Source organism: Larimichthys crocea, chromosome IV (assembly GCF_000972845.2).
Source record: "Larimichthys crocea isolate SSNF chromosome IV, L_crocea_2.0, whole genome shotgun sequence".
NCBI classification, from domain to species: domain Eukaryota; kingdom Metazoa; phylum Chordata; class Actinopteri; family Sciaenidae; genus Larimichthys; species Larimichthys crocea.
In genome coordinates this window covers 806922-828770 of record NC_040014.1, presented here as the reverse complement: position 1 = coordinate 828770, position 21849 = coordinate 806922, and the positions used below count along the sequence as shown (strand labels likewise).

At 38.6% G+C, this 21849-nt stretch overlaps 1 protein-coding gene across 2 annotated transcripts in view; it reads left to right on the top strand.

Moving 5' to 3' along the window:
• grin3a (glutamate receptor, ionotropic, N-methyl-D-aspartate 3A) overlaps positions 1–19371 on the top strand; it is a 53535-nt gene extending 34164 nt beyond the window's left edge. For both annotated transcript variants that reach the window (XM_027278559.1, XM_027278558.1), the window contains exons 5-10: positions 140–285; positions 2987–3102; positions 4431–4582; positions 9180–9341; positions 9633–9703; positions 17383–19371. In XM_027278559.1, coding sequence (XP_027134360.1) covers positions 140–285; positions 2987–3102; positions 4431–4582; positions 9180–9341; positions 9633–9703; positions 17383–17965 — 1230 coding nt within the window. In that variant the 3' untranslated portion in view covers positions 17966–19371. The remainder of the gene's footprint in view (positions 1–139; positions 286–2986; positions 3103–4430; positions 4583–9179; positions 9342–9632; positions 9704–17382) is intronic.
• Positions 19372–21849: the final 2478 nt, after the last annotated feature.

The following is a 21849-nucleotide window of genomic DNA, read 5'->3' as shown; positions in this document are numbered from 1 at the left end:
GTAAACATTCATCAGTATAAAAAAATACTGATGAAAAGAGAAAGATGCTGACTAAAATAAAATATATCAGTATATATATTAATGCTTTTTGAAGGCATTCTCAAGGGTAAAATCTGAGTTTATTTCTTTTTTCCTGCAGTTGCACCATCCCTCTCAGGGATTCCGATTTGCCACAGTGAGAGAAAGCAGTGCAGAGGACTACGTCAAGAAGAGTTTCCCTGAGATGCACGAGTACATGAGAAGATACAACGTCCCAGCAACACCAGATGGCATACATCAGCTGAAGTAAGACGCACACATAACACACACATAAACATTAAAGTACAATACATAAGAAATCATGTTCATGGTAGTCATCAATCAACCTGGTATTACTGTCATCTGTCCTCTATATCCAACCGGTTATCTCACGCTGTCATCATTGCCTGAAAATCACCTTCAGTGTGGTTACACAAATGGGAAAAATGATAAACTGCATTGTCTTTGAAATTAAAAAAAGAATGTGAGTTGCATGTCCGAAGAAAGTCAAAATTTGACTAAAAATAATGCCACAAGCCAGTCTGTTTGCATTCAGGTCCCACCCACCCCTCCTTACCCTGCCATTGCTGTCATCCTAAGCTGCTTCAACATTCAACCAGCATCCCCACGGAGCAAAGCAGAATATAGTGTGAAAAGCCAGCTGGAATTCAGGCCTCTGTCGTGTAGGACATTTAAATGGATGAAACGAGATTTTTTATTTTTTTTTACTGGGCTTGTGAAATGATGATTAGAGGGCTCAAGGAAAAATGTCATCTTTATAAAATTACAACTGGGGAACACGAAAGAATACAAGTCTGCCGCAATGCCACTTTGAACTCCCCAAGAGACCAGATGTTAGTATTATCAGTTACATAATCATTTGGTATACCATGCGTCCATTGGACACTTGAATCTCACATTATAGTATAATGCACCTGCAGTATACTGCATAGCCCCATGTGGAGATTAAACTCAACATTCATGCATTGTTTTCAACTGACATTTTGGATTTTGACCATAATCGTATTTTGTATCATGATAAGTGTTTGATTTATTATGACAGATACAAAACTCCATGCCTCATGAGTGCAACACCATTGCCTGTGGATATTAACTGAAATTTAGAGCTCTGTTTGCACTTGTCACAGTTCTTATCCTTGCACACTGTGTACCCATGACAGTATGTGTCTTTTTGAGTGCTGTTTTTCCCATAATATTTCAGCTTAATGAACATGTCTCACCAGCCAGTGCCAGTGAAACTAGCAACAGCTACTAAAGCAGCCTGTCTGCTTTATAATTAGAGCATTTTGACAAAGTGCACTGACTGGAGCATTATCAGCCATCAACAGCTGTCTTGTGCTATTTTGGCTTGCTTATTAAAGAGGCAGATACGCTTATATACGCCTTAATACAGTCTCACATAACACAAGGAATTTTAACCTTGGTGCTACAGGTCTTACTTCAAAATGTGAAGACTTTTTTACTCAGTGATTCAGCATTAATGGAACTGCTGTGCCTCACATCACGTTGTATTAAATAAAAGCCACACCACAAAAAGAAATCCAGCTACTTTTATAAGCAAGTAATAAGGAAGATAATGCAGAAAAAGAAGCATTGTGTTTTAATAACAGTGATTAGGTAATTGTTTGATGTCAAGGTAGTGCACTGGTCATAAAATGCATGATATCAATATAAAACACATACTGTAAGATCGTAGGATATAAGCTGCAGTCTAATTCAAACTGTAATAATGAACAGCCAGGTTGGGCATAGAAGATAGTGGAGGATTTCATACACTGTCCGTGATAATAAGTAAAATATACAGGAAATATCTTGAAAAAAGTCTTTGTAGAATATGTATCCCAGTAGTCTTTGGCTTTCAGTACAGACATTTTGAGCTGATTTGCAAATGCCTCACTGAGAGCGTTACGATTTAATATCTCACTTCTGTATAACAGACTTGGAGGGAGGAATGCAAGTAAATTGGCAGAAACTGGTAGGGAGTAATTTTACTGGCATATGGCCAGTAAAATTATTGGAAAACCACGGGCAAGACTGGTCTGACAAATATGCGGTTCAGACAAGGCAAAAGGATGAGAGACGTTTGTAGAGTCATTTACATCCCATTTTCAGTGATTTCCCCTAACCTGCCTCTATAAAATACCTGCAAGCACAAAACAAAACAATTCATTCCCACACATTTTTTATTTATTCATTGTTTTCTGTTTTTTTTTTTTTTTTTTTTTTACCTCTTATTGTTGTGTTAAGTATGTCTACAGTACAGTATTCATTTAATTTGGTTCTTTATCGTTATTGGCCCATGTTTGTTTTATTTTGTGTAAAATTAAGTGAAAGCATGTAGCATATAAAGAATATATATAGTTTGTATCTGTGTGACTTACCACAACAGACGAATTCAATCTTTTCTTATTCTTTCACTCACTCTGTAAGGTCAGAGGTGTGGTATGAGGACAATAAGACTCAGAGTAGCAACCCTGGGTTAAGTAAGGGTCATTTAAGTTTCTGTCTCAGGAGGTATAAACTTTTCATGTGAAATTTGGAGTTACTTTAAAATGTTTATATCTGGGATTGGTTCCCAGACAATGTAAGATTTTCTGTTAGCGCTATGGTTATATTTGTCACTGCAATGAATTTGGGAGAGCGAAGATTCATCAGTCCCAGCACCATCTATCTGTTTGTCTGTCCAGTCATCCATCAAAAACATTTCAAATGCCACTGATCAGATTGTCATAAAACTCAACGGCATGATTCAGGTCAACACTCTGGCCCAGCAAAATTGTCTGAACATAACACAGAATGCCTCTAACGTGATATATTTGATCGTGATTATATTTTATGGAATGATTGACTTGATTGGGTTTGTCAGGAGTGACTGCAAAAATGTGACTAGTCAAGAATCAAGAATCATCTCAGTCTTTGCACTTCGATCTTCCTGCTGTGTTTAAAGGGCTGACCCTCAGAGGTTGGATGCTTTCATCATGGACAAAGCTCTGCTGGACTATGAGGTCTCCATAGATGCAGACTGTAAAACGCTAACAGTCGGAAAACCATTTGCTATAGAAGGTAACATGGATGCTTATTATATGGCAAGCGACTTGCCTCTTTGGTACTTCATATTCAGTTTTACTAACAAAGACTTCACCGATATGAAAGTAGATTGAAACAAGTTTACTGCATATTGTGGATGAAAGTGAACCCATTCCATTTCCATTCCATTTTATTTGTTGACTTAAATATGTGTAAAGTAAGAATAAATGTGTTCTAAGTTTGTCAGACCAAAGAAGAAAGTGTCTTTCTTCGTGTCCACTGAATGCGCTGAAGCCACGGCCACTCGTGGGAGCAGTCGAGCAGCAATTATGAAGCGACTGAAACGTGTCAGATGAGTTTAGGAAATGACATGACTAACTTTGAAACACTGAGTGCGATTAATTAATCTCTGCTAGGGGTGTAGGGGTATGCTCAGGGTGGCCTTAGCGTGTTACTGAGCAACCCTTTAGGACCGCCCACAAAATCCTGGACTGAAAACTGATGAAAAACTGTTTCCACATTTTAGTAATATATCATTTGAAGTCTTTTCACAAATTTTCAGCAACTATTTTCCACCATATTTAATGTATTTTAAAAAAATTATCAGAATTGCCTTTACACAGACTTTGAAGTAAAGAAAATGTTTAAATTAGTCATTAGCCAGTGCTGTAAAACAGTAGTCAGATTTCAGGCAGTACAGCAATATTCACAAACATGTTTTGGTTTGTAATCATCTCTAGATTTTAAAAGTTATCTCTGCATGACTGCAGTCTGACTGCCCATAAGCAGTTTTAGGATAACCGTAAATCTAACAATATCAATCACTCAACATTTGTGCAGTAGTTAATCTTTTGGCTTTCAACAGCTTAGATTCTCTACTGTCTACTGTTAATCTCCATTTAGCAAGCCTCTTCCTCCCAGTGTGAAAATGTTCCCATGGTAGTTGCTTCCATTACAGGCCACCATAGTCCCAGATTCCAGCGTTGTTGTTAATTACTTAATGCACCCTTAAGCCTTCAGGATACAATACAAATCAATCAGTGAATTTTCTACCAAGGCAAGGTACTTCTGTAATTGGCCATTGCTGAATTTGTCACACTTTTGTGGCATGCTAAGAAAATCCCAGATTTACTTGCAGTGTCAAGTACCTGCTTTGTTTGAGAGTGACAGTGGGGCTTTCTGATAAACACTGACAACATATGCCAAGACTCCCTTCTTTCTTCTCAGCAGTTATTTTCCTTATTCTAGTACACAGCTATAAAGCATAGAAAGAATATAATGGAAGTACATGGAGCAGAAGTGAAAATGATTTTGCTGTTGTGACAGAGGAATAATGAATTTGTTCTGTGCATTTCCACTGGCAGGCTATGGCATTGGTCTTCCTCAGAATTCTCCACTCACCTCCAACTTCTCAGAGCTTGTTAGTCAGTACAAGTCCGATGGCTTCATGGACATGCTGCATGACAAATGGTACAAGGTTGTGCCCTGTGGGAAACGCAGCTTCGCCGTGACTGAGGTAGGAGCAGAATGACATACATTACATACATACAGTGTATATATATTAGTACCAAATATGTTGTTTTGTATGGCACATATTGTATCTTCCAAATACCGCATGTGGTTCAAATATGTAATACATACATTTCACTACACTACCTACATATCAAAAACAAATAAAACCAAGTCTAAAGCTGCACAAATATCTATTTATAACGTGAAAAGGGTTGCTCTTAATAAACCTGCAAAAAATCACCCAACTCTGCAGTTCCCCTCAGTTCAGTCGGAGCTTCTTCCAGATCATTGTTTTGGTTTTTCCAGCCCAAAACCTATATGTTTGGTTTCATTTCACTGCTCTCACCACCCTTTTCTCCAGCTGCAGCAGGCAGCTGTTTTCAGAGAACAAGCAGAAGAGTAACTAGACTGCCTAGTGAACACTGTGCAGCATGTAGCAGCTAAAAAGCCAGATATTTCCCCAAGGAGTTAGTGCAGACCAAAGAGAGAGTGACTGCTGAACATTGTTAGATAGTCTGATGCATGACTCCATAGGAATATAGTTCAGCCCTCACTGGATGTGCAGATAGGTAGTTGCCGCTCACAGGTTTGCACAACAACTTTATAAATTGTTGTGTTGACTTTTGAGCTTGTTCCACAGCCTCCAATATAAAAATAATAAAGAGAAGAATATAATGCTGCTTAATTTATTGCAGTTATAAGCACAGCAATACAAAGTATAATTACTATCTCTCTGCTTAGAATTCCAAATTGTAAATACCATAATTGTATAGAAGTAGCTCTCCTGCTGCTTAATTAAGTGGAAGCAGTTTATATATATATATATAATATATATATATATATATATAATATATATATAATATATTATATAGATATATATATATATATATATATATAGATATAAAGAATCCTTACCAAGGACTCTGCCTTTTTCTGCCTGTTCAGTTCTTGCACTGCCTCCACAACCACTTTGCACTCTCTCTACTAATTCAGAGTATAGCCCTGACCCTCCAGCTGTTAACCAAGCTGTGTTTCGTAACTTCGGTCCGGCGCCCATGGTCCATTCTATTCTGCTATTTCCATGCATTTAGCTCTCTTAGCAACCTGGTTGTCTCTCCACCCAGCTGTGACTCTGGAATCCACAAAAGTGTCTCTGAGCTCAGTGCAAGCTGCGAACTCCCTATTACCAAGCATGAATTAAAAACTCACTTCTTTAAAAAGAAATTCATGTTCCTCCTCTGTTCCTCCTTCTTCCTGTATTTGTACTTTTTTTTATTATTTATTTTTCTTTCCTACTTTGTGACATTTCTGTTTTTAAATCTCTGCTGGTTACTAATCACAATGTCTAATTAGGAAGCACTCCTGGGTGTGTGCCTCTGAATGATGGCAGTATCTAATAGATGAATGTAAATTACCATCTTATGAGTCTGATATGAGTAGCAGATGTAGTACATTGCGATGCAGCAGATTCAGTGTCGCTGAACAGCTAGACGTGTTAGTTGTTATCTACTGTTGCAGACATTTAAATAGCCCTGGGCACATTTCATTTTGCAGCATCATGCCTCCACCTGCCCATGGTGACAACATAAAAAGCCGTTTGACCAGTATTTATCTGCCTGTCATTTATCTTTACATTCAACTATAGTCAGGTGCCATTTTAAAAAATCACAGTATGATTATCATCTACTTCTCATGTCATAGATAATGTTGTGAAATAACTTCTAAACTTGCTCACTTGCATGCACCATTTCATTGTCACCCAAAAAGTCGGAAACAAAAGTAGCACGTTTTGGCCCAGTTACATTGTGCTGTCAAAATGAACACTGGACAACATCAGCAGGAAATTCATGTGATAGGAGCAATATGAATTACTGACTAGGCTGGCTCAGTTTAGTCCTGCTCAGCATTTTCTTGAGCAATCTTTTATTCCAATGAATGACTGCTACACCACCTGCAGCAGCAGCAAGCCTGGCATTCTGAAAAGATGAAAAATCTGATGGATTGGCTTCAGCGAGACGGCCAAACTCTCTGGCATTGTGCCAACTCTCTGTCACCCCAAAGAAGTTGATCCCATTTGGAGTAATAAAATCAATACCAATAAATGGCATATTATTCAATTACCTAACATTAAGGGGGCCAAACTTAACATTACCAAGAAATAAATTGCAATCAAAGGGATGAAGATTATGAGTGTTACATTTTTATTGAAGTTATTCATAGATTTTTGCCTCAAATTTATACAAGTAATCGATGAGTGAACCAAAGGAGGTAGAAATCACACACAAGTAGAGTTGTAAATTCTAAGACGACTATGAGAAATGGTTGTTTTATATGGCTGCATATAGTGAAAGAGACAGGGAGTGTGTATTCCCAAAACTTGGTAGAATAATATGTGCTTAAATGTGCTGATCCAGAGAACCCCCATAACTGTGAGGAATGTTGGACTGGGCTGATACAATAACTTACAGTGCTTTTCCTGCACTGGAGCTAAGTATAGTATTAAATTAATGTCATGTCTCCTCTGTAAGCTTGTCTTAAGTTTAAAGAATAATACCACTATAATTTTATCTTTTCTATCCAAATGAATTCACAGAGTTTGAAATGTCTTCCCTGGCCGTCAGACTCTACTATTATCTGTACTGCTTGACTTCCCAGGAATCATCAGCTCCCACTCTCCAAAATTTCATTACAGCCAGCTCGCCAAGTCACAACGCAGCAATGACAAACTTAATCCATCATGTGTATTTCTCCAACATGACTTTATAATGCAATCATTGCAGCTGGGGCTGTATCACAAGCTGTTCCATACTCAGCAGTAAAGAGAGTCACATGGGAACATACTGAACGTCTGCAGGAAAAGCAACAAGTGCTCAATTAAGAGAAGTGTGATGTTGCAGTCATAGATGGCTACACTTGCAGACTCATGATACGTTAACGAGACGTTTCCCCCGTAGCAACACATTTAGAATACAAGCTACTGTAGGAGGTGAAGTTGGAACACCGTGTAAAATGAAAATGACAACAGAATGCAGACTTGAAAATCCTTTTTTCAGCTATATTTAATTGAATCGAACTGATAAACTTTGATGTTTTTTGTAAATATACACTCATTCTGAATTAGATGTCTGCAACATGTTCTGAAAAATTCAGGACAGAGGCAAGAAAAGAAAGTTGTAGTATACTCAAAAATCATTCAACAGGTAAACAGGTTCAATAGTGGCAGGTGATGGTGTCCTGGAAATGCTCATTGTCATTCACAAGCAAGTATGGGATGAGTTTCTCCACTTTGTGGGAAACCGTGTGGGCAAACAGACAATGCACATTTTCAATAAATCTATGCATTTCGCCATCTACAACCCATAATATCATTAAAAGATTCAGAGATTCCAGAGAAATCTCTGTGCATAAGGGGCAGGTCCGAAAAACAAACACTGACCTTTGACCCCTCAGACAGCACTGCATTAAAAAACAACTGCACTGTATAAAGGATTCTACTACTACACTACATGTGCTCTGGAACCAGTAAAATGTGTATTAAGACTCTACCACGCAAAACGAAAGCAAGATATCAGCAACATCCAAAAAATGCTGCTGACCTCTCTGGGCTCAAGCTCATCTGAAATGGACTGATGGAAAATGAATACGTTTGCAATTTAAAAAATCATGGATTCGCTGTCCTTTTTAGGTTGTAGTAAAATGATTTCATGTGAAACACGTGTTGTATTTTTCCAGGAGAAGTAAGTCAGGGAAGGTGATTTCTTATTTCAAATGTCTAAGTCTCTGGAAAAAAACTGTTTTTCTCTCTTTGAAAGAAAATGCTGATTTCAGTGCTATACAAAGGCAATGTGTATTTTACTTTTGTAATGCTGTTAATTATTAGAATATTTGTTTTTTCCCACTACTTTATACTGTTATTTACTTTAGATAGGAATGAAAACAGAGTTGAAAAAACCTGAGCAGCGTCCATACACTGTGTTGTTTTTCTAGAAAGCTTTTACAAGTGCTGCTCTCAGATTCATTAGGTGTGTCACTGCAGCATTTTGTCTATGCAAACTGTTTTTAATGGAATTTTGAAAACAATTAGTACCGATGAATCCTAGGAGATCGGCCAAACTTGTTGCAATGGGGACAGAAGGAATTTTGAATGTGGTGAATACATCAATGTGTTCCCACATATCATGGTTAATAATAGTAGTAAAAAAAAAAAAAAGTTTTATCATAGAAGTATTAACTGGAGAAAATTTTTTGCATACACCAGCTAAAAGCTACCGCCACGCCTACAACTCAAAACAACATCTGCTTGAGTAAGATAAGGATTCCCAAACGCATGCAGTTTTTTTTTTCTCTCAATTAAATAAATATATATGTATATTGTGCAAAATTATGTATATTTTGTATTATGTAATTGATTTGCAGAATATACACAGACCATGTGAATTTAAAGATAAATAATAAACATAAATGTTTAAATTGTCTTTCCTCTCCTCCATTAGAAGCAATAGATAAGCATCCCTGATATCTTATCCTCTACATCTCCTTCTTTCCTTTTCTTTCCTTTCTTATAACCTGTAACCCCACTAACCAACTCCATGTCTCTCCAGACGCTGCAGATGGGTATAAAGCATTTCTCTGGTCTGTTTGTGATGCTCTGCGTGGGTGTGGCCTTATCTCTACTGACCACAATAGCAGAACACATTGTGTACAAGCTGGTGATCCCGAGGGTCAAGGAGCCACGCTTCAAATACTGGCTGCACACAAGCCAGGTACCAAACTCACACACACACAAATACACACATATAACTGAGTGAAGCACCCTTTCAATCATGACTTGGCAAAGAACCACTTTGCCAATCACCAGAGGAGCTGTTGCTAAGTGAAAATTGCCATAACTGAATGTAAAAATCCTGAATCGCGAGCACGTGTTGAAAGTTAATGTGCAGTCCATACCAATTTAGACAGTGACATATTTTGTTGTTGTACTCTCTCTCATTCTCTTTCTCACTAAATGATTTACAGAAAGCATGTGACAGCTAATGTGTTGATTATTTTTGCAGAGATTACACCGGGCCCTCAACTCAGTCTTCACTGATGACAAACTGCCGACTGTTACCAAGCCTGAGAAGAGGTACTGTCCCCGTCCCATAAGCCTGGGCTCAATACACTTTAGGTTAATTCAAATAAATCCAGTAGACAAATACATTAGTTTATTGTATTAATGATTCATGTGATGTTTTTTTTGTTTTATGAATTTCATTTCATAAAACAAACATCCCTAACTGATTGAACTGAATATAAACTGGGCCCAGTTGTATTGTGATTTATAAGTCACTTAGTACATTTAGTCTTCACTTGAGAGTCATTAAAACATGAGAAACAGGTTTGCCACTGGATAAAGTCAGCTCCAAAATGTGCATAATGCTCACACAACAATTGGATCCATCCAACAGTAGAGCAAATTCTGACTGATTTTCCATGAAATGCAGACTCCACTACTGTTACTTTATGTGAATATCACCACTTCGGTTCACTGAGAGAAGCCGTTGCTGGTGCTAATTGTCCAGTCAGGTGCCATTAATCGTTGCAGAAGAAGAAGCCACAATTGGATGATGTTACTAAAAGAATCAAATGGTAGAAAATCTGGAATCGCAAACCTATAAAAAGGTGACCTATTTGTTCCACGTATTAATCTGGGGAATATTAAAGCCTCCTCATCGCTCTACACAGATCAGAGTTTTCATCCATCAGTATTTCTAGTCAGTTCAGCAGAAGCTTCGGTAGGTCTTTAAGCCACATGCTTTATGCATGTTTGGACTAAGAGAACTGCTGTGGATGTATTCATTAAGTCTATTTCCAGTGCACATCTTGCCCTTATCTTACCCTATGTCCACTTCTGCATGGAATGAAAATGAGGCTTGGCTTTTTATACTCAAACTGAAAAATGCTCTTAAAAGCAGAAAACACTTGTTTTTACATGCTGTCTTGAATTTTCATTGCATTGCATATCGTTACTCCTCACAGAGTGCTATCAAACCACTGCACCATCTCTCAAATACAATTTGAATGTCCCACCAATTTAAATCTTAAAATGCAATAAAATGACAAAGGAAATTACTTTCTGAAAGATGCCATGCTGTACTGGGGTATTACTAGATATATAACATATCACGTACAGCATATGGTAACCTTCAGTCACACCAAAAAAAAAGGACAGGGAGCTATAACGGGAAGTCAATTCTCCAACTTTAAACGGCCCATTGGCCAAATTATCAGACTGTGAATAAATGACATTAATTAACATCAAGTGGCAGTTAAGGGACCCATTTTAATCAGAAACTAAGCAGAATGGTCAGTCTGTTGAAACCTAATTACCAGTAAGGGAAATTGAGGAAATAATCTGGTGCTGATGTCACAGAGTATTGTTTGGCACAGTAGGGGAGAGAGGCAGTAAATCTTGAGAGCTTCTTTCAGTCAGTTTCAGTGTCTTTTCAAATGTTGCGGGATCCAGATTAGTTACATAAACCTTCACATTCATTTTGACACCATTACAGTGTGTGTGTCATAGTGAAGCCCCTTTTTATTCACTTTCGATCACAGTTCATATTGCCATGTATAATGTCTCATTGGAGCTTCGTCTTCAGATGCCATCAGGAGATAAGCATATCTGATGTAGTTTAGGCAAAACGGGGAATTTATCATTTCTTTTTAATGCTTCTCAGAGGAGATCAACACAACCCTCAAGCCTTTGCTGAGCAAATGAGTTCCATTTTATCTTCTTCTGTGAGAAAGATTCTGCCGTACTCTAGTTTGCATCCATCCCTACTTAGCACCGCACACGGAGGGGATGCTCAGGTGGAGCACTCAAAGTGGGGATTAAATACACGTAATAATTATGGAGCCAAGGCCATGTGAGGGATGCCTGTGGTAATGAGGATAGATTACCTACTGCTGCATAATTATGCTCATTCAATCAAGCTCTTCTGCACTGTGCCTGCATGCTGTCTAAGAGTCAGAAATTATTACTGTCATATTGTCAGTGTCCTGCAGAAACCCTGTGTGTCAGTAACCGACTGTCTTCCCATTTATGCATATGGGATTTTGTGGTGTAAGTACTTCTGGGTTGAGGTCAATTAAAAGAAGATGCGCCAAAAACCTCAGTATCAGTGTTAACCACCAGAGTACAAGTAGTGCTGTAGAGAGCAATAAAAAGAAGACATTATGTAACCAGTTGGAGCATATGGTTAAACATTTAATTGGCTTAAATTGACTACTTAGTATAGAACCATATTGTATTTCATTTCCATGCTAACAAGGTTGTAGAAAAGCCCAAAGGCACCAAAGAAATGTCCATCTGAGAGAATTACGAGCAGTGTCTGTAATACACTGAAAAGCTCTCCAACGTCCAATTAAGATCTCGTAATTTAGTGGCACAGTATTAAGGTCATGTAGCTCGAGACCTTTAACCAACATCCACGCTACAATAAGGTTATTTGTCACGTCTAGATCAACAACATCTGTTCCAATTCAGCTGCTTTAGAGTCTTTTTTGTGGAGAAATCATAACGGATAAGAGCACTGCTCCCACTGTTGTGCTTACTTAATGTATGCTTATCATTATTTAAATCAGTCACAACTTAATTAAGATAGCATTTACAATATATCCCCCTTCAGTTTTAAGGCTTTTTTGCTGTTTCCTGTTTTTCTACTTTTAGTTGTCCTGATTGCCTGTGGCTCCACGTGTATTGATGATATCTGACATTTTCAAATCCTTTTTTAATTTTGTGTATTTAATGCCTCATACACCACTCCAGCTGCATGTTTTCCCATGCAAAATACCATATAGAGTAAATCAATGCGATGTCTGTTATGTTTAGGAAATGGCTTTTGATCTCTCACATACATTTCTCCTCCAATACTGAATTTCCGGGCAACTAGAGTAACTCTGCAGTGTCAAAATAATTGGGCAGGGATTGTGCTTCCCTTTTTCACTCCTGCTGTGCTGACTCTTGTATAGCACACCATCACCACAATTTCAGGGGCGTGTAATCACAACCGATAAGAGCCACAACGGTTGAATACAAGGGGACCAAATTTGACATTAACGTTTTCCTCCTCCACGGGGTGGTAAAAGAGGTCATTCAAACCTGTATAAAGCTGCACCTTCTGGAGTTGGTAGGGATTCAATATCTTGCTCAAGGACACTTCAGCAGGATGCATATCTTTCTGGTGCACCTGTGTCCTGCTTGTTGAAGGACAGCCTCCCTGTGCACTGTGCTACAAGCTGTGCCTATGTCTTGTTGTGGCTGCTGGTAGCAACATCTGTACTGACAGATGGGTTGGGAAATACTGGTCAGTGGTGATATATTCCAGACTAATTCCATTCTAAGGATGTGGTACAGAGATCTGCAGGTAAACACAAGCTGCCCTCCATACATAAGCTGCACTGGTTGACCTGAGATAGGAAAGTGATTACGGGAAGTTGTGAATTGTAATAGCCTAAATTCGGTATTTGGTGCATGTGTCTAACAGCTCTGGATCTGCAGAACGTTGCAAGGACATTTGTAAAAACACTGCTTATGGAAAAAAACTATATTTATGAAAATGTAACATAACTTGATGAGAGGAATTAGGTGACCTATTTAGATTAGAAGGAGGGGAAACCGGATTTCTATGAAAACTGAGAACTGTAAATAGTGTAGGGAGGAGGGATCTGATCTCTTTGAAAGAAAAGGAGCTGTGGTACCTTTCCCCCCACAGCTGTGAAACAAAATTATCTCTGTATTTGATGAGCAAAACATAGACTGACTTGCACTGGTGCATATAGGCTCCTGTATATAGTGTATACGTAGCTGTAGCTCTGTTTATTTTTGTGCTGAAAAAGGAAGATGCCCTCTGATGTCAGTGAGAGGAACACGTTAATGAGCTTTACAGCTCTTATATTTAAAACCTTACTGTAGCACCTCTTTAAGATGCAACATAATCTTGCACAACGCACTTTCTATGAGGAGTGACTGATACTTTATAGTTAATGCCTCTTTATCAGCTTATATAATGATCATGTGAAGGACATCTTAACATCGAAGAAGAAAATAATGATTTGTATTTCAGGATACTTGGATCTGCGAAGAAAATAATGATTTGTATTTCAGGATACTTGGATCTGCAACACTGCAGGGTGCACAGTTCCCTTTCTGACCTTGATATCATTATTTCTTGCGGCAATCTCAGACATTTTCCAGTGAATTTATGTGAGCTCTGTCTCAATCATCATACCCATTCATATCATGAAAGTTGACAGAGCTCCTGTCTCTTACAGCAGGCTTCTAAATGCTAAGGAGATTTAAGGGGAAGTTAAAGGTTTGGGTGGAAAAACAACAGAGGAAAAGGGTGTTGTGTGTTATGCTGAAAGACTCAAGGCTCTACCAATAATAAGAACCATATTTGGTTACATCACACTTTTCAGAGCAGCTCCAAAGTGCTTTCGAAGTAAGTTCATAAAAAAAACTGATAGAAGAGAGTTTCATTTTAAAGTGAAACACTACAAAGTGAAACACATCTAAGAAGCGTAAGGAATCTCTTCTATCGGTTTGGACTCATCGATTCTTCCAGCACCTTAGCAAAGGGTTAGTTCAGTAAAGCAATTGTCATCCTGCAAAATGAATAGAAAAAAAGATAATTCATCAAACAAAGCAAAGTAGTGCACGGGGTCAGGGAGTTATTTACAGATAAAAGAAGTGTGAAGGTGAGTCTTAGGCAGTGATTTCAAAGCCGTCAAAGACGTTTCTATATTCATTTGGCATAAAAGCTTAGCCAGGAGTTGTTTCAATCTAGATGTTGTAACGCCTGCAAGGGACCTTCGTGAGATCATCCTTTTGCAGAATTAGATAGAAAACATCTGTGCTGTAAAGTCTAGCACACTAACAGTAAGAGGTAATGTATAGAATATGCTGAAACAGGGGCGATTATCTTAAGATTTGGAACTTCTGATAATGTTAACCACATTGCAAAATATTCTCCTTCATTGCAGCCATGATATAAATACAGGTACCTTGTTGTCAAAAGAAGGCACTTGGGTTGCATATATCATTTTAAGATGAGATTCTTTTTAAGTTCTTATATTCTGATGTCTCATCCTTCAGCTTAAGGTCTCTTTTGATGTCAGGAGTATCTCATTAGATTCTTCTTGTCACTTTTTCTTATCACTGAGGAAAATACCTTTGATTCAGAGAGTTCTTCAGTTAAGCTTCAATTCATATGATGGAATCGCTCTTCCTTTAAAGAAATCATAGTTATTTTCCAGCTTGCAGATCCGGTCTAGTAGATGTGAAAAGTTTCTCTTTGAGAGAAGAAAACCAAATTTTGTTCTTTTTTTTCAGTCTCTGGCATCAGAGCTATCCTATAAATGACTGCAGGAATTTGAGTTGACAGGGAATATATTATATTGTATTAGTATTTTGTATGCTGGCTTGCGTTCTCATTTTCAGTGATAGGGAGCACAGGTTGTTCTTGGGAGTTCTATATAATGCCAAAAGTTTATGTTCATAAAAAAAAGTTTTTAAAGTAGATTTTTTATACTGTACTATAACTGTACCATTAAAATCCAATAGTAATCTGTTTACTACTATATCAATCTTATGAATAGAATTTTGTCTTAAAAAGGCGACTTTTCTTTCTTTCTTTCATTTTGTTTGTTTGTTTGTTATGTTGCATCTAATCCAGTCATTCACAAAAAAGTTATAATGTTATTTTAATAAAAGCACAAAACTATACGATAGTTCTATAGTTTCAATAATAATTAAATATTCTGGATCATGGAGAGCCTTCAGCAAAACATGTCTATGTTTTTATGAAGAATAAAGACAAGGACACTCACCAGTATTTGCTCTAAACACAGGATGACACCAGCCTTGCCTAATATCCAATCACATATTGCAGATGAAACTCTCCTATCGTGTGCTGTACAGAAAAGGTCCAGGGCGATAGTGCAGGAGTTTTTCATGGTCAGTGCAATCAAAGGGGTTATTATCACCAAGGAGAACCATGCTGTTTTTTTAAAGTTTGTGCCACTTTAAAGCTTCAATGAAATAGCTTTGAGATTACATTTTTCTTCTGTGGTGTCTGGTGCTTCCACAGCACATGAAACATGATTATGCAGGATAAATGAGTTGAAAAGAAGGCATGACAAATGTAAAATAAAAAATGATTGAAGATCACTCTGCTTCTCCCTCACCCCCTGCAGCAGCACACTGAGAAAGGATTTGTAAGGTGATATATGTTTAAGCCTAAATAGAAGATGACAATAGTGATGCTGTGTCGAACTGACACCTCACACCTCCAACCCAAGATACTGCTGCTAGTGCTCATTAGCCTAAATATGAAGGTAGACCTCCAGGTTGGATGGGAGAGGTTGGTGGGAGGATCAGTGCTGATGCCATGGGGAAATTAATTGGACATGAATTTCTACCAGTGAGCCTTGACAGTCATGATCTACTTTTTTGTCTTAAATAACTTGCATGTTGCTGGGCAGAGGGGGAAGGGTGGGGTTCATATAGTTAAATGAAAATACTCATTAAAAAAAAACGCTTATTTGCATTATAATACAACAATAGTGACATGATAATGACATTGTTAACACTAACCCCCTATATCAGCATCATCTGTATCTACATTCCCTGCAGCATCATAATCCTCAGCAAACTACACAGAAATCCATCCCAATCCACAAACATGCTAGAGCACGCTCATATATCAACAAATGCAAGCCCCACCACAACTTAGCCACCACGTCATGCCATTATGGAAGCCAAAACAATCAACTGTAAGTCTAGGCAAACCATAACACCAGGAGTGGCCTGAATCACTGCAAAATCACCGCAAAATCTTTGTTCATATACACAAGTAAAGAATTTATCATGACACTTATCCAGACTTTCACAGGGAAGTCACTGGATTCTGAAAACCCGACTACATCAAGATCCGATGGTTCAAACCCTGCTTTTGTTTGGATGTTCTTCATGTGTATGTGGATGTTCTTTGCATGTTCTCCAGGTGTCTGCGTGTGTTCTTTCCAGGTACTCTGGCTTCTTCCCACAGTCCAAAGCATGCAGGTTAATTGGTGACTCCAACTTGCATGTGCAATGTAATGTAATGTGTATGTGTATGTGTATTTGTCAGCCCTGTGATGAATTGGCGACTTGTCCACTTGTGGGATTGGCTCACGACCCTGATAAGGATAAACAGTTATGGAAAATGGATGGAAGGATGTTCATAGAAAATGTAATTCAGTTGACATTAGGTTTTCCTTAACACATATTTCCTGCTGCAAATCTGTTGTATATAAATGTATTTTTTAGGAGACAAAGCTGAAATAGCAGAGCAATACTAAGGACACATGAAAAGGGCATTTTTCATTTAATGGGACACTGGGGGAGAACACCAGTACTATTTCTTGGCAAGCATTCACTTTGCTTGTTCTATTCCTTGTGAACCTCTTAACAATAATGTCTGGAACTGTCGCATACAGCAGTTTATGGAAAATGGTCTTTACTTTCCTTTTTCTTCTTCAAGGTCTGGTTCTCCCTAAATTCCAGTTTGATATATAACATGTATAGAATTATTCTGTATGTGCAACAGCAATTCAGTGTGTAAGCACAGTGTTGGCATCGTCTGTGTGTCTGTTCAATAGTTGGGGAGAGAGATACCATATGAGCTGCTGATTTTACATAGGATTCAGTCTGGAAAGGTGCAATGGCATTCTTAGAAAGAAATTTCCACCTTACATTTCTCTGTGTATCTGTCTTATGTCCAGGTGCAATGAGGGAAACAACCAGTCAGCAACTTGGAATCCTGCAGAGTCCTCCCACAGTAACAGACGTAGAGTCCTTCCACAAGAGATGCAGAATGACCTGGAACACCCATCCTCCCAAGATCTTCCTCCACCTCCACCGCCATCTCCTCTGCCTCATCCACATTCTCTTCCCCTACTGGAGAAACACCTGCCCATAGTGACCAACTCCAATGGCCGTTCTGACCTGTTAGGGCGGGTGTTGGGCCAAGGACTGGGATCAGGGCTGGGTGGCTCCAGGCAGGGCATGACATCGGGACAATGCCGGGGTTTGGGTGTGGGCGACTGTGGACCCGGCTTGGGTGTGGGAAGGAGCCCGCTGGTTCAGGAGCTGTCAGAACTGGAAGGCCAAATTCTCGTAATCAAGCAGCAGCTGCAGTCAGCCATGAGGAGGAAGAGAGAGCTTGAACAGTACCAATCAGAAAACCAGCAAGCAAACCAGACTGCACCCAGTCAGCCCACTACACGCCAGTCTAACCAGTTTGCTCAGTATACCCAGACCCACCAGCAGACTAACCAACACACAAACACGCTCCCAGAGTTCTGAAGCTTTTCTCCTTTGCTCTGCCCAGAGAAATCTGGATAGACATGGGACTAGTTTCCAAAACCTCCTGTAGTTTCTGGAAAAGTATCCTTGTCTGAGTTATAAAGTTGGAACCTTCACAGATTTCTGGGAGTTGAATCCTCTGTTAGGCTCCGGAGTTCCTCTGAACGCTGGGCCGAAACGTTCTACAGGGATTAGATCCTGCCCTGTAACACCAGTAGAACATTACCTGTCTTCTGGAATATGAGATTTACTTAAACAAGGGTCATTGGACAAAGGTGAACGAGGGACCCTGAATCAAATCTGTTCTCACTAGCTTGTTGCCGTCACTGAAGAGCTACGCAAACCTTCCTCTTAACTTCCCTTCCCCCATTTTCTGCACCTCCTTTTCAGCTCTTTCTGATCCTTTCATATTTTTCCTTTTCCATTGCTACTCATCTCTACCCCTTCCTCTTGTCCCTCTCATCCCTTCCCTCTAAGCCTTGTCAAGGGTACAGATTTGCTTGCCGTGATGATAAGCTTCATCATAGATATGGAGACTCTTTGGTATTTAAGTGTAATGGGCTAATTCACCTGAGTCTTACATTGAGACTCATTGAGAGTGTAAATGACCTGAAGTTGAACCCAACCACTTAAGTCTTTATGGCCTGGTCTCTTGCTGAAATCTTGTACATTTGAGTGGGGGGAAAAAAGAAAGGTAAGAGAGTGGTTACCATTAATGACCTAATGCTTCTGGCCTTTGATAATGCATTTGATTTGGCTTAGGTCATCTTTTAGTGGGTTGGTGGGGCAATTGTTCTGAGTAAAGAACGGGAAAAAGTTACAATGCTTCAGCAAAACACCTCTAGATTCATCAAAAATATCTGGCTGGCATCTGGTGGTGGATTTTAGGACAATATAAGATATTTTAAGGATCACTACAAGATATTGTCCTGCACTTCACCAAATGCACCTCTAGTTTCTTAAAGAAAGCTGCACCTAGTCATCATTCAACTTGTCAGAGTTTAACTGATGGTCTAGACATTTTTCTTGGCTTTAGGGTTATAACCAACCCAGGATCTGAAGAAGAAATATATTAAATGTCAATAAATCCAAGCGTCTTTAGCTTTTTTTAGTCAGGGACTCAAAAGGACCTTTTTACCCAGCCTCTTGACCCAGCCTCGGTGCTCTTATAATCTCGTGACACAACAAACACAGGACTACCATTCCGTTCTTGGTGCAACCCCATTGTTAATTAGTAGATGTAAACATATTCATAGACCACTAGTCAAACTCTGACATCTTACTTGAATATGGTGATCATTCACAACTGAACATGCTGAAACAGTCCCTCTGTGATGAGACCTGTTTTCTTGCATTTTTTCTGTTTGCGTTTGGATGTGTTCTGTTATTAAAATCTTACCTCTCTTCTTTGCACTTAATTTAATCTGTTTCTTTTATCTCCCAAAAATGTTCTAAGTACATTACACATCAATATATATATATATATATATATATATATATACTTTCTGGTAAAATTGGAAAAAAAATACTATATACTATATACAGTTTTTTTAATCATCATGCCTCCAAAAGCATAAAACTGATTTTTGTTTTTTTGTTTTTTTATTGATTTACTGACTGACTTAAATCAAGTCCAGTCACTTGATGACTAAAATTTTTCTCAAGGACTTACTGGATGTGTTTTCAATAATAGGTAATGGGTTTTGGACTCTTAGGAGACAAAGATGAATCAATGTAACCAAAGGTACAGAACAATGGCTAAATTCCAGGGCACAGCAATCAAACATTGCATTTAAGATTTATTTGCTGTAATGTTTTTTTTTTCTTCTAATTTAGCCATTGAGTTTAACCTGCAGTTACCTATTTCCTCCCATCTGAACAGATTCCATTGTGGTATAAAAAACACCCTGCAGCTAGATATATAACCAGCCCGCTCAGTGTTTTCTGCACATCTTGAAGCAATATTTGGTTGTTGCACTATTCTTCAGTCAAATTGCTAGAGGACAGCAATTTGGACAGGATGCTGTACTCAGAACAGTTAAGAATGACATTTTATAAACACAGGGCATGGTCAAATACTGCAACACACACATAACAGTCCCTATCTATTTAGCCAGTGTGTCTGCAGGGTAAGCGTAGGCTGTCACGGCTCAAATGAATACCTGACAGAGCAAAAGAGCAAGTGCACTGGCTGAGCCGTCATCTTTCTTTGTGTCCTTGTGTGTGTGTGTGGCTTGCTTAGCTGTGACATAAACATCACTGAAGTCGCTGCGGTCCTAACAGGATGAATCAACAGATAAAACTAAGTAAGAGCCTGGTTTTCGCATATCTGTTCTCATTTTCTAATCACTTGTCTGGGCATATGTGGTTGGACAGGGCTGTAGTGTGAGGAGGAAAGGTTTGTGGCACTGGGTGCGAACAAGAATAAAACCATATTCATTTTGACATTTTGGGGCCTGTCTAAACATATGTTTGCCAAAACATCACGTTTTCCTCTTGACTTGTTCTCATAGGCAACAATATGAGGCATCATGGATTTCTTTTCATTTTGCACACAGCATTTGTTAGGAGTCACAAAATATCTGAGACTATAGACTTTTTACAGTTTGCGATAACTCTGTTCACGATTTATTTATTGCCAACATCCCATCAGGGCTGAGTGCAGGGGACAATTTTGTTCAATGAAATGTAATAATGTCCAAATGTGTTCATACCTTTATGCTGTAAATGAGCATCAATTTAGGTTAAGGCCAATCACAGCAAAGAAGGTATTATTTGTATGCAGTGTTAGAATTACAGTAAGTTTGTCTGGAAGATTCAACTCAGGGCAAAAAAGTAAATAAAACACATATATCAATATTGAAACAAAGACAAGGACAGAAATGTTTCCCACTTCTTCCGGGAAGGAAACTTGTAAGATGGACTGTATAGATAGAGTCTTGCTTCCTGCCTCAGGTCTTTGCAATTTTCCTTTGAAATTGAAATAGTGTGGGGCACCCCAGGCCTTTATGCAGCCAGAGTTCATTTTCACCCAGTGGCTCTTTGTTGCATGTCAGACCCTCTCTCTCTGTCCCTCTTTCAGCTATTTCTATCTAATAAAGCTAATCTATCCATCCATTTCCTGAAACTGCTTATCCTTATTGTGGGGGGTACAGCCTGGACAAGTTGCCAGTTCTAATAAAGCTAATGCAAAGCCAAAATATAATTTCAAAGCAAAATTGACAAAAGAGAGGAATGGGGATATGGTTGGCTGAACCTATCATCCTCCTTGTCTTTGGCTAAAAGAAAAATAAAATTACTTTAATCTAAGGCATAATGAAAAACACAAGAGAACACATTGTTGCTACTGTCTATTTAATTTGTGGACAAACCAAGAAAAAAAAAAATATATATGTAGCATTTCAAATGAAATGCAATTTTTTGTTCTTAAAGTAAAAGACAATTATAATCACAATGATAATGAGTATAGTTCAAATCATGAATATCTATAAAACATCTTCTCTCTTCATGCTGGGCGTATCTTCCAATGGGATATGGAGTCACAACATTGCATCACAATCCACTGGTGGGTCGGGGAGGGGTGCCTCAAGGAGGAAAAGTGAAGCAGGAGTCATTAGCCTGTTTCCATTAGAAGGGCTAGCCAGGCCTTAAGTAAGTCACTCAGTTTCACTCCAAAGAGCATTCATGGCTTTCTTTTTTCAATGTATTTTATGTAAATGTCTTCCATTGGAATTTCAGTTTAAATTCAATTATAAAGCCACACCGCTGAAATCTTCATGTAGATATAGCACAGGCTAGCCCCACTATACTTGTCTGTAGAAAAAAAATCCCTATTAACATCACAGTGAATCAGGAAACTGGGGTAAAAGACACTCATAGTGAGA